Genomic DNA, 23,662 nt, shown 5'->3' with positions numbered 1-23,662 from the left:
GTATTTTCGTATGCTTGTAAAAAGTGATATTTTTTATACTGTTTTTGTTTCGAGTTAATTATTTTTATTTCTAAAGAATATATTATATCAATAGAATAAACATGATGTGTTTTTTTCTTTTCTCACGGATGCCAAATTTGTAATTTTTCTTTTCTTAAATCAACAGCACAGTGTCCAGTGGGAACATATCTTGTTGACTTCGAGTGTATAAATTGCGAAATTGGATCGTATCAACCTTTGACTGGACAGACTGAGTGCTTTTCTTGTCCATCCGGGAATACCACAGCCACATTTGGATCTTCGGATATATCTGAATGTTCTGGTAGTTAATTTCTAATTTTAAAGAATAATACAAATATGTTATTTACATCATTAATCCATTTACAAATGGAATATACATGAAATAAGAACTATGCAAAATATACATAAATATAAATATGATGTAAGCTGTCACACTAACACTGTGCTATATTAATATGCATAAAGCCTCTGACGCTGATCACGAAACAATATGGATTCAAAGTGAGTTATCGCTTAATAAAACACTTACTGACTTTGTTATTCTATAAAAGACAAGAGTCATACTAGTTGCAAAAGTTATGATGAGGAAAAGTTCCTTGTTTAGATTGCATATAAATGGTGTTTACAATGTACAACATGCGTCAAATCTATTTTATCAATATCTTATAAACCTAATGGCAAAAACAGATTTGTAGGAAGTCTTAGTCCAAAAAAGTTTTTATTCTTAATTACAGTGAAAATATCAAATGAAACGGATTCTCATCATGATGATGACAGTGATGACGACAAAAAACAAGTCGACACGGACAATTACACAAGTAAATGCAATATTTGATTCATTTTATTTTTATTATAATGTGTAGTGAAAAAGTTTTTTTTTGTAAATAGCCTCCAATATATTGCATTAATTAATGTTTTAGTTCAACAGTTTTCGTCGTCTTGAATATATACATATATTTGATTATTACATCTTTTCCCGTAAATTCTGAAACTTTAATAAATGGCAAGTTAACTTGAACAGTAAAAGGGAATGCAGCGTCACAAATATATTTATTTGCATTCTTTCACTCACGTTGAAATACTGAATAAGAGTTACCTAGATTTTATCAAATTTCTTTAAAAAAACGTATTTTTTATCAAATATGAGCATAGTATATATTTAAATTGACTGATCTTATCTATCTAACGTGAAACAAAGAAATATCCTCTATATTTTATTATAATCTTTTTTTTCATTAAAACATGTTAAAACTGATAAATTAAAAGATAAGAATACATAAACATACTATACTATTCAATATGATTTATAGTAATACCTTTAACATATTTACTGTATGTAATGTCTTTAAAAAACTAATTCTAAACATGAACTATTTTTGAACATTTTTTAGTTATTTCGGTCTGAAAAAAATATGACAGTTTTTAATTTCAAATTATTATGATTTAAATATATAGAAATATCTTTTGCTTTTAAACTTTGTTTTTTTTGCAGCTGTTACTATTATTGTCGTCACCTGTGTAGTTGTTGTTTTAGTAGTACTTATCGTGGGCAGCTCTTGTCTGAGGAAACACCTTAAAAAGGTTGGTATTTTTTATGTTTTTAGTGAATTGTTTCTTGTTATTATCAAATAATGATCAGAGTAAAGATGTGCATAGATTAAATATACTGGATATGATACCATTGTATCATAGACACAAAAATTCAACATTGTAAGAATTCTTATATTGACTCACATTGTTAAGATGTAACAGCATGAAATTGAATATTAAATGGTCAGTAATCGTCCATTTTTGTTTGTTTGGATTGTCATTGAAAGAATATCAAAAGTTTTGTTTTATATTCTTAAATATATTTTTAAAATGTTTTAGTTTTAGCCAACTGATTTACAATAAGGACAGTTATGACGATATATAGTGAAAATACAGTTGTACTTCTTTGTGCCATTAATTTTCAAATGTCACAAATCAGGTGTTTTTGGAACCTGTATATATTTGTTATTATAAAGTTGAGAAGTCGCCATATGACCAAAAATAAATGAAACATGTTAAATGAAACGATGATTATTGGCGACGCGGTGAGCGGCGGCGTCTTTTATGGAATGCTTCATTTTTAAGCACATGGTAGGAGCTGTTATTATAAGCAGGTAATGTCCTGTTGTGTTAATATTTAATTATTAAACCTTTCTGACTAACATCTTAGCTTTGATCCGTTCAAAAGCATAATAAGATCGACTGGTATGTAAACACGCTTAATCTATATTTTATCAGGAAACGGTGCATGACCTATGAAGTTTCAGGGAAGATCTCAGACGTAGGTACATGTATGATTCGCTCACTGTCTAGTCAATCCAACGATTGTTACGACACACATTCGGACGCTATTCAGTGAATGAAAGGATTTTGACAGCCATTAATGACAACGTTATCTAAATTCTATTGATGCATTTAGTTTTCGACGAAAGAACGAACACGTCCTTATAATAGTATTGACTTACTAAATTCATTTAAAATATTTTGCAACAAGTATATAATGTGTCTCATTTTAACAGCGTTTTATGTTCGATTATGGAAAGTTTGGATTGGACAAAATCAAAAAGAAATCACAACAATTTTCTTTTCAATAATTTAAGAACAAAATTCAAAATATAATATAGTTAATAATATAGATAATTATATACATGTAGAAGATAACAGATATGAAAATAGGCATGAGTACATCTGCTTGATCATAATAAGTTTCATTTAAAAAATTGTTTTTGTTTTTTTTTACCATTTATTTAACAGGTTCAGTTAAGACATTGGCTTTTAATTTGTTCACAATTCATAAGTACAGTTTCAGTAAACAGATTGTTTTAAGATGATTTTTTTTGTTCATAATAACAGTTCACGTAGGTGATTGTGTTTTAATCTTGTTCATAATAACAGTTTCACTTAGTTGATTGTTTTTTTTTTGTTCATAATAACAGTTTCACTTAGGTGATTGTTTATTTTCTTGTTCGTACTTACAGTTTCACGTAGGTAATTGTGTTTTTTTCTTGTTCATAATAACAGTTTCACTAAGGTGATTGTTTTTTTTTTCTTGTTCAACATTCATAATAATAGTTTCAGTTAAGTGATTGTTTACTTGTTTTTCTTTTTCAAAATGTTTTCTTGTGGCTTTTATGTGTCAGCATAAATTATATTAAACTGTTGTACTAGGTGACGGATGAAAATAAATTTTGGAAGTAACGTTGATTTTAAAACATTTGCCTGCTTAGAGCAAGTACGATAAGTTGATTTAAAGGGATAGTAATAAATGAAAATTGATGCACAATAAATAACTAAATTTTGTAAAATCCCACTGGAAATAATTTCAACTTCTAATATAGATGTTTGCTAGATTATGTTGGCAATTTATATTTGCTTTTTAATACAAAGAAAATGTGGAAATGAGCTGTGAACATTTGATACGCGCCCGCTTAATTAAAACAAGTAGAAGCTTCTGGAATTGGAGCATCTTTTCTGTATCTGTATCTTGCACTATCCTCCAAAAATCTTAAATGACTAATACCCGTTTGGAGGACTCGCCCATATGGACAACCGTTGGCCAGTATAAATTAACTCAAATACGCACACAGTCTGTGCATTCCGTATCACAGGTCGCGATATTGTCCTGTACAATCACGTGATACCGGAAAAACATCCAGGATGAAAGAATTTTTTTGTAGTATAATGAAAGAAGGTTTCTCTCGTTGGCGGAAAAGCAAATTGTTTTATTTTCAGATCAAGAATGTTAAAATATGAACATTTTGATTTAATTTCATCTTCTTTAAACTATATAATGTTTTAAGGAGAGATTTGAAAAATTAGTAGGGCGGTAGTTTTTCTATTATCTGAAGGCCTGCTTTTTAATATAATCAGTATATAATATTTGTAGATTTGAGCTTGTTTACCTCTTAAATAGAATAAGTATACCATTTCAGCGTGTTTACCTCTTTAATGGAATTAGAATATATTACATTTAAATATAATGTTTCAGCTTGTTTACTTCTTTATTGAAATAAGAAAACATTGCTTTTAGATATATTTTTCAGCTTGTTTACTGCTTTAATGGAATTAGAATATACTAGTATTAATTTTAGATATTATGTTTTAAGCTTGTTTACATCTATTCAACAATAAGAATATATTACTGTTCGATATACTTAGTAGTGTTTTAGCTTGTTTACAATTTATTGTATATAAATAGAACTATAAGATGTAGATTCCTTTAAAAATTTCGTATTAAATATGTCGAGCTTAATGTATATTGTATTGCTTTATTAAAATTCAGATCAGAACTACTGTCTTGTGTTTTCTTTGTCAGACTGGGTTTAAAAAAACAATATACTGGACATCTTGGTTATAAGAGTTAATTTTCTTAACTCCTATTACTTCAATTGTTCTTCATATAATTCAAACTTATGTATGAAGACATTATTGAAGATCAGATTAAGGGTGAAGATAATAGATCATTTTTTGCCGTCTGCTTACGCATTTATTGTATGAAAATTTTTTGAAAGCAGAATCGGAAAGCTTTCTCCGGACCGGTTAAATCACAAAGTACATAATTGCTCTGTAAAGCACTTTCATTAAGACATCTCATCAGACTAAGAGTTTAATTTGAGACAGACCATCAGGATGAAGGCCAATGCTTGTGACACTAAGATATGTACGGCGAATTATGTCCGAGTAGATTTCTGTTCATATAACAATTTCACATTTATTGGCATTATACTCGAAATGTCAAAGGCTTATATATAACAGAATAATAATACATTATTATGTTTTAGTCCATGTTTTGTTAACCACACAAAAAATGAACTATCTGCTACAGATTGCGAACCTGCAGAAATCAAACCATATGATTATGGTCGATCAATATGAAGTTCATTTATATGTAATACAAATGATAAGATGTTTATTCGTTTTGTTTAAATTGTTTTATATAATAATAATAATAATAATGATAATATTAATAATAATAATAATAATGATAGTAATAATAATAATAATAATAATAGCAAGACATGTCGAACGACATATAAGCCCCCCTTTCTAGCCCTTGACTTACTTATTTGGTAATTTTGTTATAGAAACTGGCCATAAATGGGTACATGGAAGTGTTAAATTATGGAAAAAAGAAAAATAATGAAGACTTTGTGATAAATAGTTTTCAAGATAATGAGACATCTAAGGCCCCTGTGACCTAAGACTTTGATTTAGTGACCCAAAATCAACAGGGATTATCTAATAGTTATGACCAATCAATATTAGAAATATGAAAATAATTGTGATAAATAGCTTTCAAGATAATGAGCGGAAACAATACTAACATTCAAGAACCTTGTGACCTTGACCTTTATACTTGTGACCCCTAAATCAATAGGGTCACTTACTAGTTATGACCAATCAGTATGTGAAATATGAACACTGTGATCAAAAGTCTTCAAGATAATATGCGGAAACTATTCTGAAACTTAAGGCCGCTGTGACCTTGACCTATGATATAGGGACCCCAAAAGCAATACTGATCCTCTGTCGGTTATGACCAATCACAATGTGAAATAGGAAGATTTTGTGATAATTATCTTTCAAGATAATGAGCTGAAATCATACTACCATTCGAAGGCCCTGTGACCCTGACCTTTGACCTGGTGACCCCAACATTAATAGGGGGTATTTACTAGTTATGACTAACCAATATGTGAAACATGAAGAAAGTGTGATAAATAGTAACCAAGATAATAAGCAGAAATCATATTACTATTTCGGCCCCTGTGACCTTGTCCTTTGACATTGTGACAAAAAATGGGTCATCTACCTGATAAGACCAATCAACGTGTGAAAAATGAAGACTTTGAGATGAATTGTCACCAAGACAATAAGTGTAAACCATTCTGACATTTTAAACCCCTGTGACCTTGACATTTGACCTAGTGACCCAAAATCAAAAGGAGTCATCTACTAGTTATGACCAATCAATATGTGAAATATGAAAACTTGGAGATTAATAATAATCAAATGTAATATGTGGAAATCATATTACCATTCAATGCCCTGTGACCTTTGCTTTTAACCTAATGACCCAAAAGTCAAATGTCAAAATCAACTAGTTATGTCAAATCAAGATGTGAAATATCAGACTTTGTGATAAATACTTTTCAAGATAATCAGCGGAAACCATTCTGACTTTTAAGCCCCCCTGTGACCTTGACCTTTGACCTTGTGACTTTAAAATCAATATTGGTCATTTACTAGTTATGGCCAATCACTATGTGAAATATGACGACTTTGTGTTGAATACTTTTCAAGATAATCAGCGGAAACCATTTTGACATTTAAAGCCCCTGTGACTTTACCTTTGACCTTGTGACCCAAAAATCAAAAGGGGTCATTTACTAGTTTTGACCAGTCAACGTGTGAAAATGAAGATTTTGCGATGAATTGTAACCAAGATAATTAGCGGAAACCATTGTGACATTTGAGGCCCTTGTGACCTTGACCTTTGACCTAGTGATCCCAAAATCTATAGGGTTCATCTGCTAGATATGTCCAATCAATATGTTAAATATGAAGACTTTATGATAAATAGTAACCAAGATAATAAGCGGAAATCATATTACCATTCAAGGCCATTGCGACCTTGACCTTCAACATCATGACCCAAAAATCAATAGGGGTAAATAGGGGTCATCTTCTTGTTATGACCAACCAATATGTGAAATATGAACTTTTTGTAATTAATTCTTTTCAAGATAATCAGCCAAAACCATTCTGACAATTAAGGTCCCTGTGACCTTGCCTTTTGACCTAGTGACTTTAAAATCAAAAGGGGTCATCTACTAGTTATGACCAATCACTATGTGAAATATGACGACTATGTTATAAATACTTTTCAATATAAACAGCGGAAACTGTTCTGAGATTTAAAGCCCCTTTGACCTTTGACCTAGTGACTGCAAAATCAATAGGGGTCATCTACTCGTTATGATCAATCAATATGTGAAATATGAAGACTTTGTGATAAATACTTTTCAAGATAATCAGCGGAAACCATTTTGACATTTAAAGCCCCTGTGACTTGGGCAAGTTATTTTATTACTGAATGCTTCATCAATTAGGCTTATATGAAAATTAAGAGGCAAGCTTTTGTGAGGACGGAATGTTTATTGTCGTTGTCCACAATATCTTTAAGTGTCTAGTAAACATCTCCCTTAATATATCAACATTATTATAACTTTTTGATTTAATTAATGAAATACTAGCAAGTTATTTTGATTTTACCTCACTTGCTAAGAAAATTGTAAAATATATAAAATCATTATTGACTCAATTTCCTTGACTACCCAGTACTGATGTCATTACATATCAATTTCTCCCAGTAAAGCTCAATCCCAGAATAACAGGGTACACATACTACAGGCGATTATTATAACCAAACTTAGACTATTGTTGCATAATTTTATTATCATATAATACATAGAAAACAATATTTTATAAGCATTGAACATTAATTATTAAACAATGGAATATGTTATTAAAATATCCTTATTGCTTTATCTAGTTCTTACAGTATAATCATTAAAACAAATCTCCATTGCTTAAAAATGACTAATTATTACAGTATATTAAACACAATGACATGATGTAGTTATTTGACAGATACAGTTTCTTAACAATTATCTTGTACAAATAAAAGTGATAAGACTTTGCTTCCAGTACATAGCCAGGCCAGCCTGTACATCCCTGTATTCAGACCAGGCTCTATATCGTTTGATGACCTACATTTTTTTGTGTTTTGTTTTGCAACGCGCCATCACTGTAATGTCATATGGCGACATTCCAACTTTTATTGTAATGTAAGAGTGTCCCTCCGTGCATTATATTAGACGAGTAAAATCACCAACTTTCCCTAAGCTATTTGGATTGAAATCCTTACATGAAGAACACATAGCCTATGGTAGGTTTCCGATTCACAGCGGTTAGGGACATATGTCAATATAGTTTCTATAGTTTATATTGTATATAAATATTCGTTTTTCCACATCAAATTATTATCTAAACAGTTATTGAATATGTTGTCTACAGTAGCTATGGATAGAAATATCAAAATTAATATTTTGATTTATGTTATGAAAGAAAACAAAAATCAGTATAAATCGAAAGAAAACGCAAATAAATCAGTAAAAATTACTTTATGCCAATAAAAATGATGTTATAAATAGATGTATGTTTTCAAATATGATCAATTGGGAATACTATTTGTTAATTTTGTACATGTTGCGTACATACTTAAAATATTTGTTTGAAATCTTATTGAACCAAGAAATGTTATCTGTATAGTTAAAAAAAAACTTCTTTTATATCTCCAACAACTAGATGTATTTGGTAAAAAGTATGTTTTATATACATGTACAAGGATGTATAAAAAGAAGTCATAGCAGAATCACAATTCTTCTAATACACAGGAAAAAAAATTAGAAAATAGATGTGCAATGACATTCCAATACATGTGAAAGGGCAATAACCTTGAATGCTCCGAGCCGGCAACATTTGCTTTTTTCAATTTTGTCTTTTAGGCGTTCCTTAAGGATTCTGTATTTTTTTCTCTTTTTAAACAGTAAGAGATATATTTATCCATAACAAGAGTGCCATGATGGCCTTATATCGCTCACTTTAAGGTATAGATCTTAAAAGTATTTTTCTTTTTAAAAACAAGCACCAGGTTTATAAAATCCTTTAATGTCATTTAAAGGTTAGTGTCAAATGTAAAGTATTTTGGGCCAACAGCAACAGGAATGCAAACAAGTGTATGGAAATACCTCTTTGTTTTTCTTTAAAGTAAAAATAAACTCCCTGTAGCGTGTTTACATCATGAAAATTTAAACAATGACATCATAATTAACAAGACGAAGTACAAATTTGGATAATACTTTAATAAAATGGGTCAAAGACAAAAATGGCCGAGTTGCATATGTATACCAAATAACATTAGGCTGTGATGTTACAAAAATTTCCTAACATTGACCATTTATGTCGAACATTTAACTAAGTCGGTATAAGCGATAGACCTGAACTTGGGACTACGTGTTAATGCAATCACAATACCAAATATCAAGAGGCTGTGATATGTAGTTGCTGAGAAAACTGTTACGGAAATTTCCTTCCGTTTACAATTAATGCCGAAAATATGTGCAAGGTGAGCTAAAAATTCAAGCTGTTATATCTCAATTAGTTATTATGTGAACAAAAAATTGAATAAATCAAATAAATAAAAGTATTTATGTTATAAATGTTATAGCCTGTTCAAAGCCATTTAGGGGAAAAGTATCTGGCCGGCAGTTTGGGAAATTTTGCGTCAAAAAATTGCTTAAATGGGAAAACCTTTTTCCTGCTCTTTTGGCATAGTTCTTTAAATTGTGTGTTGACAATGCAAAAACATTTAAAGCTTAAAAATAAATTAACATTTGACATTGAAATTTGTGGAAACATAATTCTGTCTCTAATCAGCATTTGTCGGTGGATCACTGGAATTTTTAATTTTAATCTGGGAACTTTTTGAAAACAAAATTGGGGAAAAAAGCATATTTCCCTTTGGGAAAGGGTCTGGTAATCTGACCTGTGGTGACACTAGGAAAAGGTATGAGAGTGGAAATTCTTGTCAACTGCATAATCGTTGTAGATCTAATTAATAATTCTGAAAGCTTTGATGAATTAAGTTCTGAACAAAAATTATGCAAAAGAGAAACAGTACAACAATTAAACATGAAATAAGACAAAATGGTAAAGCATGAAAAATATTCCAAGTGCAATAACTCAAAAAATACACATGGTAACTTGCCCACTTAACTTCTCCTTTTCACCAATTTTATATCTCAAATTCATTTTGTGTTATACAAAGAAGACAAACTTTAAATGTAACAAAGGGCATTTTCAAAGCAAAATCACCATTGATATTTACAGGACATCTTTAGAACAAAAATACTTTTGAAGCTCAACAACATTTTTTAGACAAACTATAAATGACAACAAATGTCATTTTCAAAACAAAAATCACCATTGAAATTTCCAGGATATGAAATTTCCAGGATATGAAGTTTCCAGTATACATCTCAAATACATTTTGTGTTATACAAAGAAGACAAACTGTTAATAAAAATTACGGACAATTTCAAAACAAAAAGGGCTATTACTAAAAATTATGATGGGCACTACACTCTTTCTTAATGAATTATATCAACCAGTGAAGCTTCAAAAATAATTATATATTATAATTACGCTCCAGATAAAAATTCAGGCCATTATTTAGGCGTTTATTTATATAAACTGGAGGCGTGTCGCTTTGACAACTTCCAGTATTAGAAAATTTATAGAATTTATTAAATTTTACACCATGAATTATGGTGCTATATCAGCCAAATATATATCATATTTGTGGAAAAAAATATGAAAAATAAATATGAAAGAGGGCGGAGCCAAAACTTATATTTATTTTGAGGACTACTTTCTCAGGTGTCTTTCTTTTGCAAAGAGTATTCTCAGCTATTCATTTCTTCATCAAAAGTTATCTGGTTATACATGTATTTTTTTCTTCTCAAGACAGTTATAAATTGTGTATTGAATTCTAACCGCGTCATTCGCCCATAATAATAAATAATCAATGCATTACTGCCTCCGTATAATTGCATCTGCATAGGGATATTGTCAATAACTTTTATTATTAGGGTAAAACTAAGCGAAAAGGTTACTTTTTTCCCGTTTTTTTTTGTATTATATAAATATATTTGCACTTAACATGATAGAATTTTATATATTCACTCGCCTTTTCGGCTCGTGAAAATATATTAAATTTCATCTTGTTTCATAAAAATATATTGAATATTTCCCTAAAACGAAAAGATATTCGCTGATAATTTATCATTCTAAACAGATATTAACAGAAAATTATGTAATAGTAATATCTATATAAATGAATTCCAATAAGAAATCCATTCAGCTCTTTAAAGCTTATTTAAAATATTTCAATATCTTTTTTGTTTTTGAAAAATGTACTAAGATTTTAAGAAAAGTAAAAAGGTTTAAGATTCAATTAATTATTTACATGTTTTGTATGGTTAATGACTAATTTAAATACAGAATACATCCCTATACTTCTGCTTCATTCCTAACATAGGAATGGGGTATTGCAGCATATGTTCACCTCTTTTTGGTAATTTACGTGGATTGTATGAAATTATAAGCACCATTTGCAATGTGTCAATTTCTTTCTTTGTTCAATTCACAATATTTTACTTTTCAGTACATTTTCCAAATTTTCAATGAATTCAGAGGTATGAGGTTTGAAAAACATGCCTTGATGATTCGTATCATATCTATAGTATTCATTATAAATAATATGTACAGTTTAGAAAAAAATTTGCAGTTTGATATTGCTAATGCTATTGTTCAGAAGTGCTATATTATTGAAATTATATTACTCGAGTCTGCTAACATTGTTATCAAATTATCTCTATATTGTACAATATTCTATGGTAATTCCTATCTATGAGGCATGCATCTTTAAAGAGACATCACTCTTAACAATGATTATTTACAAATAAGATAAAACATACACCAGCTAAAATAAATCAATGGCAACTCAGATATACAGTTTAATTAAATAATTCTGCACGCTTGAAACGTCAGTTTTCATTGGATAATCATAACGTTTATATATACTATATACACCGTTCTGTCAATTTATGTTTTTTTTTATTTTTTCTGTAATTAAGAAAGTTTGCTGTATTATAAATTCATTATAACATGTATAACATTCTTTATATGTTATATGGCCGTATATAAACGGGTTTAAGCAATATAATCCTCACTTATCAGCGCGGGTTATATATACAAACAGCCATAAAAAATTTAAAATCTTTAAAAGTAAGAATATACAGAGCAACTGCAAATGGATAACCATTTATTGTTTCAAAATAAACGAAGCGGGAGAGCAATATCATATTTTGTTTATAAAGACTTATGAAAAATTATATGGCCGTGCATAAAATATTTTTTGCCATATAACCATAACCTGATTTCTCTGAGCATTTACTTAAAATGTGTTATACTCGACAATATAACCTGTCAAAATCGTTATTTATAATAGCGTATCTTCATAAATACGGAATATTATGTTGTAGTAGCTTTCCGAGGCCTTGTATTTTGCTACGAGCAGCGTAGTAAAATTGATATCTCGCGAGACCGAAGGTCGAGCGAGATAATCATTTTACTACGCTGCGAGTAGCAAAATGCAAGGCCTCGGAAATGCTACTACAACATAATTTTCCTTTTATTATATAGATCTACTTTACTTATTAATACACATAATAGTGTGTAATTTGTGTACTGATAAAAATGAAGACTAAGTATATTTTTAACCTATTTGTTTACTTACATTTTATAAATATAATTCACATGACTATAAGTTCAAGTGGACGGAAGTTGCAATAGCCTATATCAAATCGTCTGCACAATTTTTAATATTTCCATTTTGTATAGCGTTTCTGTTTTTTTTTATTTACCTTTAACTTTTCACATTCACAAATAGATCAGAAATTGTCGGTTCTAAATAATCTACTAAATCGGTAATTTTCAACCTGTCGTTAAGCCTGGTCTGGAAAACAGAAGTATGATAGGGTGACAATCAAGCCATTCAGAAACTTGAACCCGGACCCATATTTTAACAAGGGGTGTCATATACCAAAATGTTCCAATATATTCGTAGTTTCCAAAACTGCCGGCATAAATTGGCATAAATCGTGGCGAACAGAGAAATCCAAGATGGCGTCCAAGATGGCCGCCAAAAATATGGAAATAACAACTTACTTACTTTTACTTGATTTTAATCAGTTAAAACAGATGCATTTGTTCTTTTCATGCATTTTTGTATCAAATACATGTCACATATAGAAATTTAGTATCTATTTTTAATGTAAAAATATCTTTTAACAGACACAGGATGAAAATTGTGGCGAAAAATAATGAAAAATTGCTAAAATTTTAAGATGTCCGAACATTTTTCCATGTAATAATGCAATTTACAAATCAATTGATTTACTATGGTTTATATTACAAGAAACCATCCTCTGCATATGAAATGTGCAATTGATTTTTTTTATATAATTGTATTTTTTGAGAAAATGTGTATTTTTTTAAGTGGGTGAGGTAAAATAATAATTTAATAAAAATCACAAATTTATTGTAAGTTACATTATTTTTATGTATTTAAATTGTTATTATTTTAAATTTAACTACTTGAAATACTTTAATCTATAATTTATAACAAAATTCAGTAACTTTTGGATAGAGTATGCAAGATTGTTAATAGTTTTATAGGAAATTAAGCACTATAAGTTGAACACAGCGTTTCAATTCAACCTTATAAGTTTATGCTTAATAATTTACTTGCATTATTCTTCCGTTTATCCAAGTTTAAAAAATCATTTAATTTATTTCTTGTATGTTTTATATGTAAATATGAAAACTTATTCAAACATGTACGCTTTCTTTGGTGAGTTTCTACATACATTTCCCGACTTTTCATGTAACTAAATGAGTGGGTGGGGTACATAATACAGTTTGATATTTCAGGTAAAAGTAAACAGCCAAATAATAAATTATCACTTTTTCACAAAAACTTTTGAATAAAGGCACATTTGATTGAAATAGGTAAAAAGGAATGTAATTGTATTAAAATTCAATAACAAGAGGGTCATTGTAGACTTATTTTGCACACCATATTGACAACTGTATATAACTTTTGGTGATTTCATCTTAAAAATGGAAATAAAATGACAGGAAAAGGCGCAATCAAAATCTAAATTTGATAATGATCCAAGTTTGTTATGCCTAAGGTCTAAGTGATATATAGAATACATTGCTTTATTCAAAATTGGATTTACTTTTAAAAACAACAACAACAACAAAAACACTAATTACTGTCGTCTTTAATGCCATCAAACTGTCTGAAATCTACAATATTAATTTTGGATTGTGTGTTTATAAATAAAATTTTACTTTTTAGTTTTAAGATGTTTTGCGTTACGTAATTCACTTCTAATACAGAAAAAAAAACTTGCAATTCACATGCATGGATAGTAAAGTTTGACTGCAGAATATAACTTAAGCAGTTGCGGTATTGGGTTGAAAGGTTAATACACAGTGTACATTATATAAAGAGAGATGAGGGATTAAAAGAGAGTCAAATCTCCAGTTTTATGTCAACAGTCCAAAACCCTGTGACCAATGTATAAGTAATAATCTGGAAATTGTTGTAATAAAAATGTACTCAGCAAACAAATTTGCCATCTGGTTAACTGAACTTTTAGTTTGGACCCAATTGACATCTATGTGTCAAGAGACAGTTTTATTTATTCGTTTCATACATTCATGTATATCTGAAAAGCAGGAATGAGAAAATAGCTTGGAAAGGTCTCGGCGAGTCGGATCGGACCGTGCCGAGTCCCGCCCCCACCTCGCGAATACCGGTGATAATTGGCAAAAAAGCGCATCTTTGACCAGAGCTGGACGGGAGGGCGTCCGCCGCAAGCTCAGCAGTCGGACGGTTCGATCGCGCCCCCGATCACCCCTATCACCACCTAGCCTATGCTGGGGGCAATCGGCAAAATTGCGCATTTTTATCCAGAAAAATGGCAAAGTCCGAAGATTGTACGTTTTTCCGCCGTGGGTACCATCAAGTGAGAACGGGAAATGCTCGGGCGCCCAGACGGCCGAAATCAGCCGGCTCTCCGCCGATCACCTTCGCCGCGGCGCTTCCCCTTCTTTTCTCCCGAAAAATGGCAAAGTCCGAAAAACGTACCTTTCTCCCACATGGGTACCGTCAAGTGCCCACCGAGAACGGGAAATGCTCGGGCGTCCAGACGGCCAAAATCAGCCTAGCCTACGCCGATCACCTTTGCCGCAGCAATTCCCCTTCTTTTCTCTCGAAAAATGACAAAGTCCGAAAAGGTAACTTTCTCTGACGTGGGTACCTCCGAGTGCCCACCGAGAACGGGAAATGCTCGAGCGTCCGGACGGCCGAATTCAGTCGGGCCTACGCCGATCCCATTCGCCACGGCGCTTCCCCTTCTTTTCTCCCGAAAAATGACATTAAATGATATCAGCTTGTTTTTCATGTCATATTTGAATCCTTTAAATTTACAACATTGTAAACACTAAATGTATTATTCCCCACCCACTCACATGCACATGGTAAATTGGACAATCACTGTAGAAAACATCATTAGAAATGCTTCAATCTATTTAATTAAGTTGTATGTTTACTGGTAGGATATACAAAAGGTACATAGGTGTTCATGTATATGTAAAAAGTCATTAAAAAGAAAGAAAATGAGAAAGTGCAAAAAGATTATTCAACAAGAGCTATCAGAGGACAGCGACGCTCGACAATTCGAAATACTTGTCAAAAGGTTGTTTCGTTGAGTATTCTATTGCTTACCTAGATGAATACATAAAATTGTCCCAAAAAGGAACAAAAGCTTGTCATTTAGATGTTTTATCGAGTAAATCACTGCTTAATTATTATGAATGCATACAATTGTCACAAAAACATGCACAAAGCCTGTCAAAAAGATGTTTTGTTGAGGGAAACATATTATTTTACATAAAATTATCAAACAAGGGCTTTTTGTAAAATACATATGCCATCCACTCAGAGATTTATCCAAAATTTTGTAAATCGAAAAAGGGGCATTAATATGCAAAAAGCAAATCAGAGTTATGGAACTTGTGCCAATCACGTTCAGTGACGTTAGAAAGTCACAGAAAACATGTGTGTGAAGTTTCAATCTATTCCCTTCAGTAGTTATGGAGATACTAGCTTACACGCAAAAACTTAACCAAGAATTTTTACTATTCACATATAGGGAAAAACAATGACCCCCCCCCCCCCTCTGAGCGGAGCAAATTTTGGCCCCAGGTTTTTTTTTTAACAAACTTGGTAGTCACTCACTAGGAGATAGTTCATGCTTGATATCTAAACTCTTTGGGTTTTTTTAAAAGAAGATTTTTAAGTTTTTACTATATACATATCAGGAAAATCAATGATCTTGGAATTTGATTCTTTGAACAATTTTTAAAGTTGACTACTTAAGGAACATTCCTGTGAAGTTTGGAAGAAATTGGCATAGCCGTTTATGAGGAGATGTCATTTAAAGTAAAAGTTTACGGACAAAGGGACGGACGACGGACGATCACAAAAGCTCACAATGTCAATTTGTGACAAGTGAGCTAAAAATAAGAACTTAAAATTACCAAGTTATGAAGTATTATAAGCAATAAAAGCCACTAAAGAAGCAAAATCGAGAAATGATAAAAAGCTACATGTTAAAGTATTTCAATAGTGTATCGTGCTGTTTAATACCATCTATCAACCGGTATTTCAACCAGTATGGCATATGTTGTTTTATGCAAGCTATCGATATTTTTCAAAATGGTTTGTTATATTTGTAACCTGAAGAGATGGACTTGTTTTAACTTTTAGATACTTTACCTCATTTAGACGTGTTTTGACGGATTTTCACCCACCTCCCTCTTTGAGGCCTCAAATAGTGAAAAAATGTTCTATTTAGGTCCCAAACATATAATTTTGTTTGAGAAATATTGTAAACAAGAGTATAGTGTATACATTTTACGATGCCGCCCGCTATCAAAAAGATACATCAGGTAGGTGCAAGAGGGGGATGTGCTTTAGGGTTTGAAACGGGGCTGCCGCCACCCTCATCCGCCAAGATCGCTTAGGTAACTTGTTACAGTGCAACTCCTTTGATCCTATCTCAATCAACTGAGAAGTTGCAGCAGTTTGAAATCAGTTTTGATGGAAAAAAATCAGCGCAAAGTAATGATTTTTGGCAATTTTGAAAAGTCCCCTCGTTGCAATGGTAACAGAAAATTGAAAATGTCATTACAAAGGCAATGGTACAGTTAACAATTGTACCAAGTTTGATCAGTATTAAAGCATTTTAATAATTTCATAGCTATTTTAAATTGTAACAGAAGGCTTTTGAATTTTGCACAGAATGCTCATGCAGTTATAGATTAAAGTATCGCTTGGCCATAGAAGAAATACTACCACCACTGTACAAATTGATTTTATAGTTTGATTAAGACCAAATAGAAATATGTTGTTATCTATCCAAAGACGATGCTCAAACTCTCTAGTAAAATGGGATGACGCAAAAAAACTGACATTTTCAATGACCGTACAACCCATATACAATCCTAAATGACATATGAGGTGAGGTTCTGAAAGAAAGACCATACATATATTGATCCCTTATTGCCAATACTGATAAATGCCACAGCACAGCTGTAGTATAAGAATGGATGAGGTCATCCACCGTTCAAATGTTAATTTGTCAAAACCAATAGAAAGGCAAGCGAGAAAAGCATATTAACTGCAAATCACTGGATATTTTTGTTCAGGAAATTTTACTTCATGCAAAGAAGAACTTTTATGAAGCAAGGCAGCTCGTATGCAGAAAAAAATCTAACCAAACTACAAAGCATAAAAATGAAAAAATGTGATACCTGATCATTAAAATATAAAACAAGAGGGCCATGATGGCCCTGAGGTCGCTCACCTGTATATAGGCCCCCAACCCCCCCCCCCCCCCCCCCAACGTTGCAGGGCCAATTTAACCAAGGGCTTTTATTTGCACAAACTTGGTAGACACCCATAAGAAGATGTTTCATGCTAAACATCTAAGCTCTAGCTCATTGGGCTTTTTAAAAGACGATTTTTTTTAAGTTTTTACTATATACACATATAGTTAAAAACAATGACACCCCTGGGCCGGGCCAGTTTTGACCCAGGGCTTTTATTTTAACAAACTTTGTAGACACTTTACTAGAAGATGTTTCTTGCTTAATATCTAAACTCTAGCTATTTGGGTTTTTTCAAAGAAGATTTTAAGTTTTTGCTATAGACATATAAAGAAAATCAAAGACCCCGGGGCGGGGCCAATTTTGACCCCAGGTCTTTTATTTGAACAAACTTTGTAGACACTCACTAAAAGATGTTTCATGCTTAATATCTTAACTCTAGCTATTTGGGTTTTTTCAAAGAAGATTTTTTAAGTTTTTGCTATACACATATAAGAAAAATCAATGACCCCCGGGGCGGTGCCAATTTTGACCCCAGGGCTTTTATTTGAACAAACTTGGTAGACACCTATTAGAACATGTTTGATGCTAAATATCTTAGCCATAGCTCTTTGAGTTCTTTAAAGAAGATTTTTTAAGTTTTTACAATATGCATATAGGGAAAATCAATGACCCCCCCGGGGCTGGGCCAATTTTGACCACAGGGCTTTTATTTGAACAAACTTGGTAGACACTTATTAGAACATGTTTTATGCTTAATATCTTAGCTCTAACTCTTTTGGTTCTTTAAAAGAAGATTTTTTAAGTTTTTACTATATGCATATAGGGAAAATCAATGACCCCCTGGGGCGGTGCCAATTTTGACCCCAGGGCTTTTATTTGAACAAACTTGGTAGACACCCATTAGAACATGTTTGATGCTAAATATCTTAGCTCTAGCTCTTTGGGTTCTTTAAAAGAAGATTTTTTAAGTTTTAACTATATGCATATAGGGAAAATCAATGACCCCCGAGGAGGGGCCAATTTTGACCCCAGGGCTTTTATTTGAACAAACTTGGTAGACACTTATTAGAACATGTTTCATGCTAAATATCTTAGCTCTAACTCTTTTGGTTCTTTAAAAGAAGATTTTTTAAGTTTTTACTATATGTATATAGGGAAAATCAATGACCCCCTGGGGCGGGGCCAATTTTGACCCCAGGGCTTTTATTTGAACAAACTTGGTAGACACCTATTAGAACATGTTTGATGCTCAATATCTTAGCCATAGCTCTTTGAGTTCTTTAAAAGAAGATCTTTTAAGTTTTTACTATATGCATATAGGGAAAATCAATGACCCCCTGGGGCGGGGCCAATTTTGACCCAAGGGCTTTTATTTGAACAAACTTGGTAGACACCCATTAGAACATGTTTCATGCTAAATATCTTAGCTCTAGCTCTTTGGGTTCTTTAAAAGAAGATTTTTTCAGTTTTTGCTATATGCATATAGGGAAAATCAATGACCCCCTGGGGCGGGGCCAATTTTGACCCCAGGGTTTTTGTTTGAACAAACTTGGTAGACACTCACTAGAAGATGTTTCATGCCAAATATCTAAGCTCTAGCTCTTATGGTTTTTTAAAAGAAGATATTTAAAGTTTTTTCTTTCGGTTGTCATGGCAACCAGAGTTCTGCATGGAATTAAATTCTTTGAACAATTTTTAAAGGTGACCACCAAAGGAACATTCCTGTGAAGTTTGGATGAAATTGGCTTGTTTAGGGCACACGCTTTTTATTACTTGGGGACCATACGCCGCTTTTCATGGAATGGCACGGAAGTGTCACATTGAAGGTTCCATGATAACCGCCGTATGAACACATCTACGGATGTTTCTAAATTCAAAATTTTACTATTTCACGTTTAAATGTTGAATTCTGCTTAAGCCGGTGCTAGGGGGCGTGGACGGTAACTTGCACTTTCCAGAACCGTCCATGAACAGGCTCAATCAAACCGAGCCTGCAACATTTTCAATTTTGCCGTGTTGGGCTTTCTTTAGGGATTCTGTATTTATCTATCTTAGTGGTTTATGAGGAGATGTCATTTAAAGTAAAAGTTTACGGACGGACGGACGCCGGACGAAAAGCGATCACAAAAGCTCACCCTGTCACTTTGTGACATGTGAGCTAAAAATATACCCTAGCATACTGTATAATTACATTAATTTGTAAAATATGTAAACCAAATTTTTTCCAAATTCCAAATTGTACCAGTTCATGTTAAATGTTGAATTCTGCTTAAAATAGAAAGATACAGAATCCCTAAAGAAAGCCCAACACGGCAAAATTGAAAATGTTGCAGGCTCGGTTTGATTGAGCCTGTTCATGGACGGTACTGGAAAGTGCAAGTTACCGTCCACGCCCCCTAGCACCGGCTTAAGCAGAATTCAACATTTAAACGCGAAATAGTAAAATTTTTGAATTTAGAAACATCCGCAGATGTGCTCATACGGCGGTTATCATGGAACCTTCAATGTGACACTTCCGTGCCATTCCATGAAAAAAGCGGCGTATGGTCCCCAAGTAATAAAAAGCGTTTGCCCTAAACGAGAAAACAATGGGCGGAACTAAATAAAATGGAATTTTGAAAGGGGATCAGAGGTTATGAAGCCTGCGTATCACAGATAGGACGTCAAAAGACAAATTTAAAAAGCAGGCAACATATCCTAAGGGTGATTCAACATTATTCAAGTAGGAATATTGGAACCACCCAACAAGAAAATGCCGAAAAGTTGAAACTTAAAATACCACAAGCACAACAATAATGTCGTGCTGAACGATCTTCAAGGATCGAAAATATAACATCATTGATTAAATTAAGCCGGTGCTACGGGGCGTGGACGGTAGTTTGCACTTGACAGTACTGTCCATGAACAGGCTCAATCAAACTGAACCTGCAACATTTTCAGTTTTGCCGTGGTGGGCTTTATTTAGGGATTCTTATTTTCTCTATTTTAAATAGAGAATATTTTAAATAATAAAAATCGAGATTGCAAATCAAAGGACAGTGATATTTTTGTTAAGGGGATTTTGACTCTATGCAGAGAATCACTTTTATGGAGCAGGGCAGCTCGCATGAAGAAAAAAATAACCAAATCACAGATTGCCGGCTAAATATTGTATGGTCTACTTTAACATGCAATACCTTTTCCACAATAAAGTGATAATTCTAGTCAACATAATAACAAAAGCATTAAAATGTAAAAAAATCATACCCTAGCACATTGTGTTATTACATTAATTTGTAGAACATATAAACCAAAATCTTTTAAATAATAAGGATTGTGATTGTAAAAATTGTTCAAAATCATCTGTAGCATGTAGTTTGCGGACGGAATCGTAATTTGCTTTTTTGTATATAGGCAGGTGCATAGGAAAACCTCAGTATGTGTGAATAAATAAAGAGTAAAATAGATAAATACAGAATCCCTAAAGAAAGCCCAACACGGCAAAATTGAAAATGTTGCAGGCTCGGTTTGATTGAGCCTGTTCATGGACGGTACTGGAAAGTGCAAGTTACCGTCCACACCCCCTAGCACCGGCTTAAGCAGAATTCATCATTTAAACATGAAATAGTAAAATTTTGAATTTAGAAACATCCGCAAATGTGTTCATACGGCGGTTATCATGGAACCTTCAATGTGACACTTCCGTGTCATTCCATGAAAAGCGGCGTATGGTCCCCAAGTAATAAAAAGCGTGTGCCCTAAACGAGAAAACAATGGGCGGAACTAAATAAAATGGAATGTTGAAAGGGGATCAGAGGTTCTGAAGCCTGCGTATCACAGATAAGACGTCAAAAGACAAATTTAAAAAGCAGGCAACATATCCTAAGGGTGATTCAACATTATTCAAGTAGGAATATTGGAACCACCCAACTAGAAAATGCCGAAAAGTTAAAACTAAAAATACCACAAGCACAACAATAATGTTGTGCTGAACGATCTTCAAGGATCGAAAATATAACATCATTGATTAAATGTACGGGGAGACTTTTTACAGCCGCCACACGGCACAAATAACACGGATGTGATCATAGAATAGATAAATACAGAATCCCTAAAGAAAGCCCAACACGGCAAAATTGAAAATGTTGCAGGCTCGTTTTGATTGAGCCTGTTCATGGACGGTACTGGAACAACGGTGGGCAAAGAAAAACACAAAATCAAAAACATAAATGTCGCCGAATTGTTAACTGATTATTATCCTTATGATACTAAATGACACCTTGGATCATTTTTTCACCAAACTGTTGTAGACGTCTAATATGCAATGCTACATACCATATTTCTAAAATATGATAAACAAGATCAACAAGGAAAGGCGGGGTTCAATGAACGCAACCCTCAAACGAACCAGCAACAAGAACAAGTGGCAAGGAGCACAGGAGGACCCTAAACAAAAACAGAACAGGGCGCAAGGGAGAGCACAGACAGGCTTATCGCTAAAATGATACTTAAGAAGAAAGAATAGTAAAACCGACTTGGAAATCAAAAATCAAATAAAACAATAAGATGATTGATGAATAGGCCACTAAGGGGAAGGGGATAGGAAATTCGGGGAAAAGGGGGGGGGGGGGGGGTTCGGGGTTAAACAAGATTATGAAAATGTAAAGATATGGGTTTCTATACATTAATCGGCTTCATAAAGCATTCAGGACAGGGTCATATTGATCCCAAGTTCATGATCAATATTCCTTTATGAAAATGACTGGAAACTGATGTTATATGCCAAATATGAGCCGTGACATGACATTTCCAACATAGTGTCAATTTGATAATTTACTGTTTTCAAAGATTCTAAAATATACATTCTTTTTCTGAATCATCAAAGACAAATTTTATTATTTCTGGACAATGAACCTACATGTATAAATGTATCTTAGTACGTAAAACGTATGCAACATATAATATTGAAATTATTGACAAAGTAGCTCACATCTTTATTAAATGACTTTATTACGCAAACTTTGTTTCAAGACTAACCGTAATCAATTGTAATCTTAAGTTCCTGTTACGACTTGTTGCACGGTCGGACAAATAAATCTACAATCGCAACTACTCGGCCTTTTCCGTCAGTCTTCGGATAAGGACCTCGAACACAATAGTATGAATACACAGAACGGATGCGGTATTTCGGTCTAACCTACGCTAAGGAACTAAACATGTAAACAAATAGTAATTTAATGCTGGGAGTTGTTGACAAGTTTTATTTCCAATATATGTAGTAAAAGTCCACCAAAAATAAGTGAATTCAGAGTACAAAAGCAAACAATACATTATTTATATATTTATTATTATGGTTGTAGAAACCGAAAGTACAAAAAACCAACCTGTTGACATTTAGTCGGATTTGTTTAAAGTTGACATTTAGTCGGATTTGTTTTAAAGTTGAACATCAGTGGGCATATTTAAATTACAAATTGTTGTCAGACATATTTTCAAGCATAAGAGTACCGGAACAGACATTAGATGTCAAAATATATACATTCGTTTTACATTATCTCTGTTTCTGTTTACATATGAAACCACGTGGTAGAACTACTTTCAATCCGTATTGTTTCCGAGGTCATTATAGATATTAGCCGAGGCACATCTGAATGATAAATCTATACAAGTACGTCTGCTTTTTCAAATGATAAGTTTGTTTGGATTTTTACGGCAGGTCAACACACAACTGACCAAGTGGCGGTAGTATATTTGGTTTTTCTTCATTAGCTTACGCAGTATCCGGGGAGCGTAAGATTGTCAAACAATTTTTCCTCACCATCAGAAGTTTATCTCAATACCTTGTACTAGTATATTGTGCTTAATCCTGACAACGTTGTTTGAAAATATTTATAAAAAAAATTTATTACATGCTTTTCAGTGGTTTATAGAAATATATCAGTGATATAAAACTGGTAATTTCACTGTTTGAAACAGT

The 23,662-nt window shown here is 32.5% G+C and overlaps 1 protein-coding gene across 1 annotated transcript in view; it reads left to right on the top strand.

Moving 5' to 3' along the window:
* Positions 1 to 166: 166 nt before the first annotated feature.
* The window catches only part of LOC132758936 (signal peptide, CUB and EGF-like domain-containing protein 1), a gene marked incomplete at its 5' end in the record, with an annotated part of 40,320 nt that continues 16,824 nt past the window's right edge, over positions 167 to 23,662 (top strand). Inside the window, 3 exons of the mRNA XM_060750644.1 lie at positions 167 to 322; positions 756 to 839; positions 1,514 to 1,602. Coding sequence (XP_060606627.1) covers positions 167 to 322; positions 756 to 839; positions 1,514 to 1,602 — 329 coding nt within the window. The remainder of the gene's footprint in view (positions 323 to 755; positions 840 to 1,513; positions 1,603 to 23,662) is intronic.

The sequence above is a fragment of the Ruditapes philippinarum genome, unplaced genomic scaffold (genome assembly GCF_026571515.1).
Source record: "Ruditapes philippinarum isolate M1 unplaced genomic scaffold, ASM2657151v2 ctg3084_1_1_1_1, whole genome shotgun sequence".
Taxonomy (NCBI): Eukaryota; Metazoa; Mollusca; class Bivalvia; order Venerida; family Veneridae; genus Ruditapes; species Ruditapes philippinarum.
The sequence above is the reverse complement of the archived record's forward strand: the minus strand, read 5'-3'. Positions and strand labels throughout refer to the sequence as shown.